Source organism: Lissotriton vulgaris, chromosome 9 (assembly GCF_964263255.1).
Source record: "Lissotriton vulgaris chromosome 9, aLisVul1.2, whole genome shotgun sequence".
NCBI lineage: Eukaryota > Metazoa > Chordata > Amphibia > Caudata > Salamandridae > Lissotriton > Lissotriton vulgaris.
This window is the reverse complement of record NC_141697.1, coordinates 872,708,924-872,723,411: the sequence shown is the minus strand read 5'-3', so window position 1 is coordinate 872,723,411 and position 14,488 is coordinate 872,708,924. Positions and strand designations below refer to the sequence as shown.

The 14,488-nt window shown below is 46.3% G+C and overlaps 1 protein-coding gene across 1 annotated transcript in view; it reads right to left on the bottom strand.

Annotated features, from left to right (window-relative positions):
• Positions 1-1,134: 1,134 nt before the first annotated feature.
• Positions 1,135-14,488, bottom strand: part of LOC147692408 (olfactomedin-4-like) — a 104,478-nt gene continuing 91,124 nt past the window's right edge. Inside the window, exon 5 of the mRNA XM_086938620.1 lies at positions 1,135-2,794. Within this exon, the coding sequence (XP_086794746.1) occupies positions 1,929-2,794 (866 nt within the window). The 3' untranslated portion in view covers positions 1,135-1,928. The remainder of the gene's footprint in view (positions 2,795-14,488) is intronic.

Genomic DNA, 14,488 nt, shown 5'->3' with positions numbered 1-14,488 from the left:
AAGTTGCAGCCACATGTTTTGGTATTCTACGAAGCCTAAGGCCTGTCCTCAAGTTTTTTGATTCATCTACAAGGCAGCTGATAGTCCAGGCCACGGTGCTTTCTCGGCTGGACTACGCTTGTTGCTTGCTTTTGGGAGCTAATCAAGCTGAGATCTGCCAGATGCAGCGCATTCAAAATGCGGCCGCCAGAGCCTTAGTAGGCCTTCCTCCACGATTCCTCGATTCCTCGATTCTGTTCTATCTCTGATACTATCAGGAGACTCCATTGGCTCCATATGGCTCAGCGTATCCAGTTTAAGACTCTCTGCCTCTCCTTCAAAATTTTAAAACTTGCCACCCCTAAAATGCTCTGAAATTTTCTCACCCCGAATGTTCCGACCCGCGCACTGCGTTCTGCTGGCCAACATTTGGTCAAGATACCCCGGATCAAGCGCTGGTGAGCGGGAGGACGTTCCTTCCGCTATCTAGCGGCTAAATTGTGGAACTCCATGCCTGCACATATACGCGAACGGGAAAACCTTTTAGATTTCAGAAGGGCTGTCAAAACCCACCTTTTCCCCGAAACTAAGCCTGCTTGTTCTTTGCTCTATTTCTTTCTCGGTAGTCAGTCATTTTTCTGTTGCAAAGCGCCGGGATGCCCCTTTGCTGGGGCAGCTGAGCGCTATATAAACTATTGTAACATAATATAACATAACATAACAATCAAGTCCCCAACTCTATTGTTATTTATGTCTGGGTATTGCAGTATCAGTGACATGAGACACATGTGTAGTGTATCCTGTCTGAAACTCTCATTACTAATTTCCCTTTAAAATAATTGTTATTATTGTTTTTGTATACAAAACGTGTTAGATATATTTTTTAAATATATTTTCTTCAATTATGGAATTCTCAGAAATAGATTCAGTATTAGCCTGTAGTTGTTAGGTTGGCATTTACCATTTTGGAACTAATTTAACATAAGATATACTTACTCTGAAATACAGTGAACACATGTGCTTCAAATAAAAATAATATACATAAATATTTCATATAGTTTCATGTGTAACCTCTTATAAGCTTTTCCTTCTCAGCCACTCCAATCAAACTTCATTAGTGATCCAAATCGAAAAAGACAGACTTCAAACAAAAAATAAAACTTAAATGTTTTATTTAAAGCCTCCAACATTTTTTCAAAGCATGTGGATTACAAATCACACTGGCAGACAAAGCAAACCCCTTCACCACATCGATGATAACAGAAGTAATCAATGAATTAAATGCATTTCAGTTGACTTTCATCACAAATAATGCAATTGGAGTGAGGCAGCTTGAAGTATTCATTCCAACATGCGAAGACTTTGTTGAAGCGAAGCGGGGGATGGAGAAGTGGGCATACAGTGGGTTCAGAGTAGAGAATTGTTAACTTTTCAATTCTCCATTCATATTATGAGCAATATATTTATTTCATTATTAGTTTGATCCGAGAAATTGTGCTCATGGGATGAAAGGAGGAGCAAATCACTTATTTGCTGTCACGTTTACGTGAACAATACTAGCACATAAAAAAGAGAAAAAATAGCAGTCCAATGCATAAGATCACAAGGAATAATGGTCCCAGTTGCTAAGTGTTTCCTTAATTATGCCCATTACTAATGCAACTTCTCAAGTAAGTTAAGTTTGACGTCACTGGCTTAAAGCTTCTTGCACAACTCATTCTAGTCGAAATGTAGTTTGGGTTCTTGATGTATCACAGGACAACCGCAACCCTTAAATGCAGGAGCGCTCAGTGTAAACAAACCCCATTTGTCAAACAGATACATTACATGGTCATGGCAAAGGGTGGGGGAGCGATTTAAAAATACCGAAGGTCATTAGTGTGTTGCTTCCTACATTGGATTTCATAATCATAACAAAACCACTACCTTACCCCCATCCCTGTGTCTAGTTAGATCCCATGTGGAGTGGTTTTAGAGATTTGCAGTTCAGGGATTACTGCGGCTTCTAGGTTCTGTGGTGAATCTGTCTGGAAGGCTACCTCATAAGTGACCTGGTAGCCGTCGTTGAACATGTAGAGCTTGTGGTCATTGGGGTTGTAGCTCAGGCTCTGCACTTTCGCCTTCATCTTGTCTACCACAATGCTTAAGCGCCCTTCCTGGCTCGTCCTGGTGTCGTACATGAAGAATATCTCCTCCTTCAAGGTGTTCAGTGACCGCATGCCGTAGAGAACCCCACAGATCATGAAGGCGTTGGAGACAGCGGGCTTATATATAGTGGTGGCCCAAGTTCGCTCTATAGCCAGGGAGGTGGAATTCACTTTACCAATGACTATGTCCCCAACACTCTCCTCTGTAGCATAAATAACCCAAAGTCCAGCTTCATCAGCAGAGAAGTCCATATCCTGATAGACAACCCCAGAGTAAGAGTAGCGGTTATTGAATGCAGCATTGGGGAAGGACTTGTATTCATTTACATTACTCAGTGCATCATATTTGCATATTTCCCCCTTATTATAGCAATTGTAGTACATGGTATAATTGTACATAATCATGCCACCACCCTGGAGACTGTACTTAGGGGTCTTGTCTATGGCATTTTTATTCAGTAGCATGTCATCTAAGGTGGGATAGATGCGGACCCCTGGTGCATAGCGACCAGAGGTTTCAAGGAGGGATACCCAATACAGGTTTCCTTGGCTGGTGTTTACAAATGAGTCCTTTCCCCAACCTCCAAATCTGTTGTTGTATCCCCCATAGTTGAGTTGTAGCACATGGGGTCTTCCGACACTCTTGAGGCCCCGGTGATTGCAGGTACCTGATGAAAACACAGAAAATGAGACAGTTACACCTGGATTTTTTGTGAAAGAACGAGCATAAACTATTTGTCATCCTTAGCAATAGAATAATGTCCTACTATTCATTGGAGTCAGGGATATTCCTTTCCAATGATGAACTAGATATCTTCCTTTCGATACCACATTAAGGAAGCAACTATAAATAATCAGTGGCGGCTGGTGACATTTGAAAGTGGTGGGCCGTACAAGTTGTGGCTGAGTGCACTATGGCGAGCGAGCATAGCAAGCGAATCTGATTTGCCCTGCTCATGGCTGAAGGTAATAACAAAATGTGCATCTGACATTACCATGGTAAGATAACTTTGCTCATTTTCCCCACGGGCTGCTTAATGCTGGATAAACTAGAGTCAAAACACAATTATCTTCATGTAAGCCCTGGAGTGCAATAATTTGGTAGGATGCACAGAAATGGTTTTCAGTACGCATCCTTGGGGAAATAGAGATTTGGCAGGGAAAGCGACTATTAATTTATGGCACTCTCTTACCAGTACCACAAGCCTGATCCCTCACCAGCTCGCTAGTCATTTTTTCACCTTCTCAGAGCCCAGGTGTGTTTCCCTCTCTGAACGCAGCTTTCCCACACTCCCTTCTTGATTTCTGTCTCCAAACTCTGCTTGCCCTTTGATCTACAAATATCCTTCTCTTGGTCCTCTACATCTCTATAAATGAAGCCTGAAGGTGGTAAAGCGGGGACGAAGAAGGTTGCATCTCAATTAAATCGACTGAAAAGCATCCCAAAATGTATGTGTTTCTAATGGCTTTGTGAGCACCCCAGACCTTTGAGTGCAGGCAGGAGGCATAACTCTCTCAAGAAAGCCTGCTTATGCGCAGCTGCAGGGAGGAGGCTGTGCTCAGCCTTTCATTTTAGGCTTTTTAATGCCCCGGTTACTTACCGGTAACCTTCATTACTCCGAGTATGGTCTTCCTCGCCACATAACTAACAAAGTGAGCTTCAGCTCCACACCAGAACCCTCCAAAGCAAAAAGTCTGCCTCCCATGCCTCCCATCCCTTTCCAATATGGCCGACCCATACCACCCTGACCTCTATAAGAGGCGGGCCTGCCCACCCGATCAGCCTGAACCACCAAGCACAACATGAAGCCGATAGCCAGACAGGGAGGGAAGGATGGAAAGTCATGTGGCGAGGAAGACCATACTTGGAGTAATGAAGGTTACCGGTAAGTAACCGGGGCATTACCTCCTCGTTAGTCTTCCTCGTCACATGACTAACAAAGTGAGCACATACCAAAGCCAAGCAGCTTCGTTGAAACTCACAAGAAACCAACGGACCAGGATGGGACCCCCACGGAAGAGGGCAAAATCCAACCGGTCAGTGAGTGGAAGAACCACCCCAGAGAGAGGCAACCACGAACAAGAAGACCAGCCTGGGACAGAAAAACACTGGGAGGGCCAAAAAACCGGACCTCAAAGACACAAAGTGCCCACAGAAAACGTGCCCCAACCAAAGATCAAAGGAGAACAGAGAAGGCACAGCACCAGACCACACAGAGCCAAAAAGCAACCACAAATAGGCCCATGAACAGAAAGCAGCAAGCAGGACCAAACACGCCAACACCGCCAAAAGGACAGCCGAAAGCGAGAAGGGGAGCAAAAACCCAATCAGACCATGAGCCACCGGGGCACCATAGGAACCGAAGAAACATTGGGCATCCCCACCACAGTGACCCAACAAAAAGGCCACAGCAGCAAGAGACACAGGTCGACCGAAGCCCACATCCTCACGCACGGTGGACCACCAACAGCGAGAGAGCCGGACCACCCCCAAATTAAAAACCGGAGGGGAGAATAAAACAAAAACCACCAGACGCAGCAGCAATCAGGGGTAGAAGCAAAAGGAACCAGAGGGAACCAAGACCGACAGGAACCGCAAGAATGGACGGAGGTGCAGAAAGGAAACCAGCACCCCACCCGAACAACAACAAAAAGAAGGGCACCCAAGCCCCACCACATGGAGAGGCAGGTGGGACATGGACCACAGCCGCCCAAAGGATCCCAGGACCGGAGCCAGACAGCAACGAGAGAGCCCAGGCAGGCGAAAGGCAAAACAGACCCCGGAGCTCGCAGGAAACCACAACAAAGCGAACCCGACAGCAAGGGCACCGAAGAGGACCAGGACCAAGGCCAAGCCCCAAACAGGAAGGCAAACACCCACCAGGGGACCCATGCACAAGAAAGCATACCAAACCCGGAAGGAAGGGGAATGTAGAACGAACAAGCGAGACAGCCCAGTGCAGGGGACAAGTAAACCGCCCACAACATTCCACATGCAACAAAGGAGCCGCCGAGGCGAGCACCCAGGAGGCAAAAACCAACGAACCTCGGGACATGAACCCAAGACCGTAGGCGGAAGAGCCTGCCAACATAAATACCAGGCCACAGTGACACAAACCCACACCCAGGACTAACACAGCTGAAAAACGGAGGGTGGACAGGAACCGGTGTGAACACAGGGGCAAGGCCACATGCAGCATCCCACCAAAGGCGAGAAAGACAGAGTAGCCGGGCGGAACGAGTCTGTGAAAGTCAACACTCCCAGGGAGAAAACCCAAGCCGGAAGGACCCAGTACCGCCACCAGGGAAAAAGAAGAACAGGACCCAAACAGCACAAGGAGCGTCGGGCCCTGACCGGGGAAGAGAACTGGGAAAACCAGCAGCCCCGGACAATCACAAGCACAGCGTGAACCAAACTCCCCAAGGGGTAATAAAAACCATGGCAGGACACGAAACCCCAGAACCTAGGGAGCCAGAGCCCACAGAGGCCCAAACCGGACCACGGACCAAACCCGAAGCCAAGATCTGCAGGAGCAGATACAGGAAGAACTCAGGCGAGCCCCACCAACAGGACAAACAACCCGGCCGGGCCCACAAGCCCAGGCGCGAACCAGGGAGCCCGGACAAGAAGGCAAGAAAAGCCAGCACTGGGGACACAAACTGGAAAACAGTGACCGAGGCAAGCCCGCATACCCCACAGAGAACAAGGCAGAGCACAAACTACTCAGGAGAGCAACAAGAAGCCCCCGCGAGGCAGGGGCAAAAACAAGCCATGAAACGGCCAACAGAAGGCAGACGAGAAAGTGCCAACAAACGCACCAACCCACCCAGCACAGACCCAAGCACGCCCCATAGGCGGAGAGGTCGCCAACACCCGGGAAGGGGAGCCACAGAGCACCGGGACCAACCAGACGGGGAGGACCCCCAACGAACAAACTGGGCAAGCACCGCCAGTCACTCAGGCACAAGGAGCCCAAAACCCACCCTATGGAAGGACACCACCAGGGTGGACAACTCAGACAAGAATAACCAGGGGGCCACACAAAACCAGACGAAGGGGGACAGCCACCCAAGGCAGGAGATCAACCTCAAGAAGGGAGGAGACCAAAGGAAGGATCCCAGCTCGCCCACGCGGCCAGCCGAGCCAATGGCGACCAAGAAAACCACAGTGAAGTTGAGGAATTTCGGATCCACCTACCGAAGAGGCCCAAAGGGAGGACCCTGCAGAGCCCGCAGGACTAAGGGAAGATCCCAAGGAGGAGCCAAGCACACAGCGGAGGCCGCCCAGGAGAACAGCGCTGCAGCAAGGGACCAGACCCATTCAGCCAGGAACGCTGGAAACCAGAGTCAAGGAGAGCACAAAAGATGGATATAAAGCAGAACAACGTCATGCATACACTCCAGTACAAGAGAACTGGGTTCAAATCCACTGTACACCTATGCACACCATGCCATTCCAGCAAGAAACAGCAAAACACCACCAGGGAACACCAGCCACAACACGTGCATGGGAGTGTGTGGGAAATACCACATCGCACACCTCTGGCAAACTGGCATCCCCAGAGCCCTCAGGAGGCAGTAGAAGCAAACACGCACCATGAGCATCCACTGAGAACGTGAACCACACAACGAGGAAGAGGGCGCAAGGGACGCCCGTCAAGCTATGGAGCAGGAGGAGGAGGGGAAACCACCACCATGGCATCATACTAACACATTTCAATGATGTATTAAATCCACAAGGCCTAAGAGTCAACAAACGCCCACCCGGAGAAGACAGGGAGATGAGCACACCCGCCAGACCTCCCACTCGGAGCAGGACCCAAACAATAAAGCCCGCCATCGCTGCCGTAGTGGAACTGGTTGCCTATGAGGTGGCCTACCCACCTACTGCAGTACGATGTGACTGCCATTGCGGCGTTGCTCCGACCATACTTTACATTGTGCGGGTGCTGCTGGCTGCAGCACCCACCGCAATTTAAATAGGATATTGTTTACATTTGTCTGCACTACATAGCAGGCACCATGCTTTGCCTGCCACATGGTGCATGGAAATGTAGGGGGGCACCGTAGGTGCCCCCAATCCCCAAGAGAAAGTGCCAGGGCTGAAAGAGGGCCCGCTATGGGCTCCAAAGTTCTGCCAACTTGTTCCATGCAGGTTAACCACCATGAACAGGCGAGCGGAAAAGGATATCATGATCCCAACGGCGGTGCCTGCAAGGCACCGCCGCAATGCTGGGCAATGTTGCTGTTCCGACAGGTGGGCCGAAAGGGACCCCCTGTCAGAACCAAGGCGGTCAGTCTTTCCAACCGCCACACTTCCCCAATGCTTCCCCCCGCCATCATGATATGGCGGGTGGAAAACCAATGTACGATGGCGGAGGGCCAGCCATCGTCTGGCTTTCGGTGGCGGGCCTTCCGCCATCGTAATCAGGCCCTTAGTTTGCATATAAAAAACACACTGACCTGTTTGTGAGACACACTTAATTTTCTGAAAATTGTTTATTGGTATTGATTGGATGAGAACACCAGAGGTTTTTGGTAATTTGTTTTCTTTGGTATAGTTTGGTGATGTCCTATGGTATGGTATGTTATCATAACAGACATGCTGGGCACGTTCCACCAGCAGCTAAACCTCCTTCTTTTAGGAATGAGTTTATATTACCTTGTGAAGTGACTGCAGAAAAACTTAACCTGGCAATAGGCTTCTGTTGTCAAGAGGTACCAGACCTCAAGGAACCAATAGCAATATATTAAAAAAGTACCCTGCTTTTGGATAAGTATTTTAGCAGTAGAATCCTTATTTAGGATATTGTGTAATCTGGAACTCATTCATACGGAAGGAGAGATATGGACCATTGGCAAAAGGAATACATCTGGGCTGTTGCGGATGTAGGAGACTGTATAAGTAGGAGCATTGCCACAGACCCCAAGCCAATCATATTTTGGCCTGTAAAATAGGTTAATGGAAGGCACCTCGAGTGCCAAAGGGTAATATGGGGTGAACATTGCAGTGTCTAGCAGACAGCTAGAATGAGGATAGGCAGAGTTGCAGATGACCTTCCATTCAGACATCCCTCTGACACTGTGCCTGCAACTACCTCCAAAAGGTGGCGTCCAGGGTGCATAATGAAGGAAGAAATGTGCAGTGGCACTGGGAAGGGGGCACAAGGATAGAAAATGTTGTGACAGGGAAGCATGTAGAAGAATGTAAGCTGCAGCCCCAGGAATAATGTTTGGAATGAGGACAGATATAGCACCAAGCAGATGTCGGAATACAAGCGCGGTATATGGAGTGCCAGGCATGTTTCATCAAATAAGACCAATGGTCTTCTTTAGAGTTTGGTGGATTATGTACTCCATCACAAATGTGGTCAATATTCCGTCCACTGTAGTGGAGTACATCATAGCCTAAGGCACTTGCAATTTGGCAGACAGGATATCCACCAAACTTGCTACAGAGAATCCCGTCCGCCAAACTGTAAATCATGCCATTGTCTCTCCAGTTTGGGAGTGTGCCAATGTTATCACAAGACATACCCAGGGCTGGACTGGCCATTGCGGGCACCAGGCAATTCCCTGGTGTGCCGCACGGGTGGGGGCCGGTTTTGGGCCCCTGGGGGCCGTTTTTGTTACAGGGCCCCTTGCAAGAAAAAAATCGGACCTGTACCAAAATCGGCCGAAAAACGGCCCTGCCAAAGAGCTCGGTGGCACCTCCAACCCCCGAGGGGAGGGGACGGCCGGCTGAGCACTTTGCCAGGGCCGGTTGTGGTTCCCAGTCCGGCCCTGGACATGCCAGCTCATCTTTAATCTTGGCACTCTGCAGCACATGGCCTATAGGGGCAGAAGCTACTTATGTTGTCTATTATTTGTGATCCACAACCTTCTGCAAGTATGTCAGGGTTTAACATCATTGCTTTTGCTTCATAAGCCTGTAAACTCAAGGATGAAGTTACTGTCCTGTGTTTCCAAGCTCTGCTCTCTGCGGCCCTTGCACTAACTCAGAGATTTTTCAAGTTCATGCATGCAATGAAGAAGTTAGAATGAATTGATACTACTCCTTGGGCACTCGTGCAGCACAGAAAACTATTTGTGCCAGAAAGTGGAGAAATGTGTGTTGAGTGAGTAAAAGAAATGCAAAGCATCAATTGAATAAATGGCTTATTTGCATGTCAAAGATAAACTCTCATTGGGAGACATGCATACACACCCTTGGAGCACATACATGTATATTTTGGGTGGCATACATGAATGCCACGTTTAAGAGTACAAGCTTGGTGGCCTGGAACTGACATGGATGCAGACAGAATTGTGGCAAACAATGCAGCATGCGATGATAGTGGCAAATGTTTGAAAATGCAAATTGCTCTCAATATGTTTAGCTGGACCTTGGTGTCTTTAGATTTTTGGTGTAATAGAGGTGATGCTTTATCCACTTTCTTTCATGAAAGGTGTTTTTTATATCTTTAATTTCCACATAGTCATAAACGAAGGTGCTTTTTATTCTTGTTGCTCCGTTATTTTCTATCCCCTGAGAGACTGTTCGCAGCTGCTGTCTGATGTCTGGATTCTGCTGATGTACTCTTGTTTGATAGATATTTTGGCAGTTGATGGCAAAGCCTGTACAGGTGTACTCGGAGCACTCTGCGCAAATTAAAAGCCGGGCATTGGCGACCATATCACGGCGAAGTGATGTCCTCGCAGACAGCTGCAACATTAGGTCCTTCAAGTTGTGATGTACAAAATATCCGATATAATTTGACATAATCAAGCTTGTAAAACTTCTCCTGTCTGAGGTTGTTTAGATGTATGACATGTAGCAGAGTGCATCTTCCTCTTAACTCTGTGGGGGCAGTCTACCTACTGTGAGGTCCTCGCCCCAGCTTAGACATGCCGCTACTCACTAACCACCCATCACAGAGAACAGCAAAAGCAAGTGATACACAGGGATCAGTGCTGCCAGATTTTCAAAGCCTTCCAAAGTCCAAAACTATTCAGCTGCCAGACAAAGTAAACCCACAATGAACCAGTCCAAGCCCAAAACTAGCCCAAAGTTGTAACACTCAAATAATGCAATCATAGGCTGTAACAAACATTTTGAAGTATAAATCTAACATTTTGAAGCGTAAGTTTAAATTTTAGACAAAGGTGTAGAACTCTGTCTTTCCTTTTGCACTAGTAGTCCTGGTATTCCCAATACAATGACAGTGCCAACATGCAAAGTTAACGTTTGCAAGATTAGCTACATCATTAACCTCTTTGATTCAAAGGCCCTGCCTAATGAATCCAAAGCACACCCTGCTTTTGTACTGTCCTTTCAGATGCACACTGCATATGCTAGATACAAGTGAAACACACTCATGTCAGTGGACCCAATTCAGGCAGGAGACTCCTGATTTTTAAGCCAAAAATTACTTTATTTTATCTCTCTCCTACCTGCAAATGTCTCTGCTTTAATAGAAGTAAATAGGAAAAAAATATCTCCAATGTTTTTTTTTTCATCTTTCACTTTCCTTGTTTAAAATGTTGGCATGTATGGAAACACAAGTGGCTGTCTAGTATGCTTAGTGCATATCTATAGTCTCTTCTGCTGATCTTCTACTTTCAAGACTTGGTAGTATAATGGCAGCAGATCAGCCTGTTAGACTTCTTATCCTGCCTTCTCGACGCCTAGTGAGACACTGCCCCTACACCTGTAATAGTGAGCTACACCCGCCCTGGAGTATGGGGGTCAACAGGACCCAACAGGAAAGTACATCCTTGCACTTTTATTCTTTGCTGAAGCAGTTAATCTGCAGATCCTACTTACAGCCCTCTCAAGGCATTTTTTAGTGTCAATACAAACCACAAAATGAAGCCTGGACTAAGCATCGTAAATGCAACCAACATAAGACAGATGGAAGTTTTTTTTTTTTTACTCAGGGAGCTTTTAAACCACCACTGCTAAGAATTACCATTTTATTCAAATGAAGTGTGCACCCTTTTGTTGCATGATACACATTCTTTTTTGGGAGATTACAACATTTTGCTCTAATATTTAGAGAGTTGTCTACAAGCACCCCACATAATAGTCCGGAGTTCTTTCATTAAGCATCACCATTCTACGGTTTTGTGTGTCACACATTATTGATGCATTTATTCAAAATAAATAATATACAACTTTCTTCTGTGTATTTTCTATGCCCTACTTCTTTGTATGTACTGTACCATCACGTTAAGTCTCTTCAGCAAAGAGAAAAACATGGTGCGTCAAAAGCTGATCAGATTTGAAGGCAGTATAAGGTAGTGTGTCTAGTAGGGAATCATGGGTAGAACACCATACCTTACCATCAACAAACAATTAATTTAACAGCCAGGATGCTGAAAGGCGTGAATGTTCATTTAAAAATGTGCATGTTATGTTACAGTACGCATTTAACAATTACTCAATTAATCACTGCCCTAGAAGTAAAACTCTCTAGAAGTTGTAAATCCATGCACTTCATCCATGATCATCTATAATGCACTTTAACAAGTGACATTTTCCTTTAATACCATGCATACCTTATAATGCGTGTACAATTCAAGTTAATCTTTTTTGTAGTGTTAATCCTGAGCACATGCATTTCAAGGTTCTCTCATATGTGTTAATTACCTCACTAGCACATATGACAGTGCCTTAAAATACTTAAGCTCAGCATGTGCGCTATACAGTAGAGTTTGGCAAACCAACTATTAGGAAGATACAGTCCCCAGGGTGGGCCCTGGCTCAAAGATCCTGTGCATGATGCGAGCCCTGAAAATAACAGTCATGTAGGTGATGCGACAAGGTGTTCTGAATTTTTAAAAAAGTGCATTTCTTCACCATGTAGAAGTTTTGACATTAATATGTCTTATTATAACACTGCACTGAGGAGTAATTATTAAAAGCTATAGTTAAACATGAACTTAGAACTATTCCTGTGCCTGTTCCCACACTGGGGACAATGCCATTAGTGAACTAAAAGGCAAGGCAGTTGTCATGTGAAAATTGCATGTGGCCCAGATCATTATAGATCAATATTGTAGTCTATTAAATCAAAAACTACACGTTTTTGTACAGCTGGTATTCTTAACACATGCATTTGAAAGTGCTTCCATTCCTGATTACGTATATAAAAAGATATTTTGTTGAAATAAAATATTTGCCTAAGATTACACAATTTAAGCAAGGAAGCTGTGATTTATCGAGTCAGGTTCTCTGTTTTCACTTCATATAAATCAGACTGTAAATGGGTTTCTATTTGTCTTTCTTTATGTTAAGGTTTTGTTTTTTTCACCTCCTGTAGTGTCATGTGAGTTAATAATGAGGGAACCCTTTTGGCTCCTGATGGACTCCGTAAAACTGTGATGTATCGTTAGAGAGTAGTGAAGTGAATGCAGTTTTAGAATTTTGAGTTCGCAGTTATACACAGAAGAATAAATACATATTTTACTAAGCTCTGTGTGTGGCGTAGTCAATAGCGGGGACCTAGGCTCTAGAGGATCCAAAACCTCTGTATATTTTTCAGCAGTTTTTATATTGCGCAAACTCAACCTGAAGATACTGGAGGCTTTACATGTGTGCCAGTTACATTGCACAGGATCACTGTCTTATTTTTATTTGATAGGCCCAGAGTGATTTATCCCACAAATACACTCACCAGTGCCTCGGTCCACCCACTGTGACAGGGTCCAACATCCTCAGAGGCTCACTTCTCTGTGTACCACGAGCCCAGCTCAAGGCTCAAGAGAATTTGTTCACTACTATTGACCTCAGTTTGATCCGTTCCTGTAGCTGGCTCTCGGCCCAATCACACAAGTGGCACAGCATTTTTATCGGTATAAGTGGAGCTATGCTGGTTATGGGAATTTTGTTGATTCATACAAGGTACGCTAACCCAGAATCCCCTGGTTCTCTACTTTAAAAAAATGTCTGTGGTTGGTAGGTTTCCATAGATGGCGGCCAAGCATGGCTACAAATCCTGCAGCTACCCCTATTGCAAATCTCTCAACATCGCACTTTAGGGTCTTTTGTATCAAGGTTTCCTGGCCAACTCACACAAGTGAGGCACCAGTTTTGTTGGGAGACTTGGTGGAATGTTCTGTGGTAAGGAATTTGTGGCTCCTCGCACATTCCAGATGTTTTCCTTACATTATTGTTAGGAAACTATACTTTTGTAGTCAATATTTGAGGTTTTTCTGGTGTCTTTTCCCTAATCTGCCCCATTGTGCGCAGCCTCCACCTCTCTATTTTTATTTATTTCCCTAGCATCTAGTGAGCTTTCTGCCCTCCTCTTGGGGAAATTGTGGGTACCAGAAAGATTGTGTCCCAATTTATTTGGGGTGGGGAAATGGCCATGCCCATGGTGGGCACGTCCACCCTTCTTGTTTTCAAAGAAAAGTTATTCCCTGGTGTATAGTGGGCTTTCTGTTCCTGCAGATCAGTAGTAATTGCCTGAATCTGCCTCCCAGGTAGGGAGGAAAGACTGTGTCCCCATTTATTTGGACTGAAGGCATTGCCATGCTAATGGTAGGCAGCCCCCACCCTTCTTTATTTTTTAAACAGCTCTCTCTGGCTTCTAGTGGGCTTTCCCCCCCCCCCCCATGGGAGCATATCAGAGGTAATATCCCCCATTTGCACTTGGGGGGAGGGCAAAAAGACTGTGCCCCATTGATTTGGGGGTGGGGGTATGGCCATGCCCACGGTTGGAAGCCCCAACCCCTTTAAAAAAACTTTGCATCTAGTTGGCTTTCTAGCCCCAGGGAGGTTGATCTGGGATAATTGCTTCCATATGCCCCCCAGGGGGGCAGAACGACTGTGGTTCTATTTGATTGGGTTGGGGGTAAGGCCAGCCCCACCCCTCCTTTTTTTATAAGAAAACAATTCCCTGGTGTCTAGTGGGCTTTCCATTGTGGGGTAATAACCCCCATCTGCCCCCACCCCATGTGGGGGCAGAAAACGTGTTTCTCTTTTTGGGGGGGGGGGGGTAGGGATATTACCACTATATTTCTAAGTAAGAGATAATACTTGGTGTCTAGTGGGGTTTCTGCCACCTGGGGGGCCGATCAGGGTTTATTGAACCATCTGCCCCCCAGGGGCCATAAAGACTGTGTCCCCATTTATTTAGGGTGAGGACATGGCCTTGCCCATGGTGGCCAGACCCCACCCCTCTTTTTTCAAATATTTCCCTGGCTTCTAGTGGGCTTTCTGTCCCTTCCTGGGGTCATATGGGGGTAATAACAACCATTTGACCCTGGGGAACAGAACGACTGTCCCTGTTTATTTGGGATAGGGGCATGGCTATGCCCATGGTGAACAGACCCCAGCCCTCTTTTTTGAAAAACAAAATAATCCCTGTCATCTA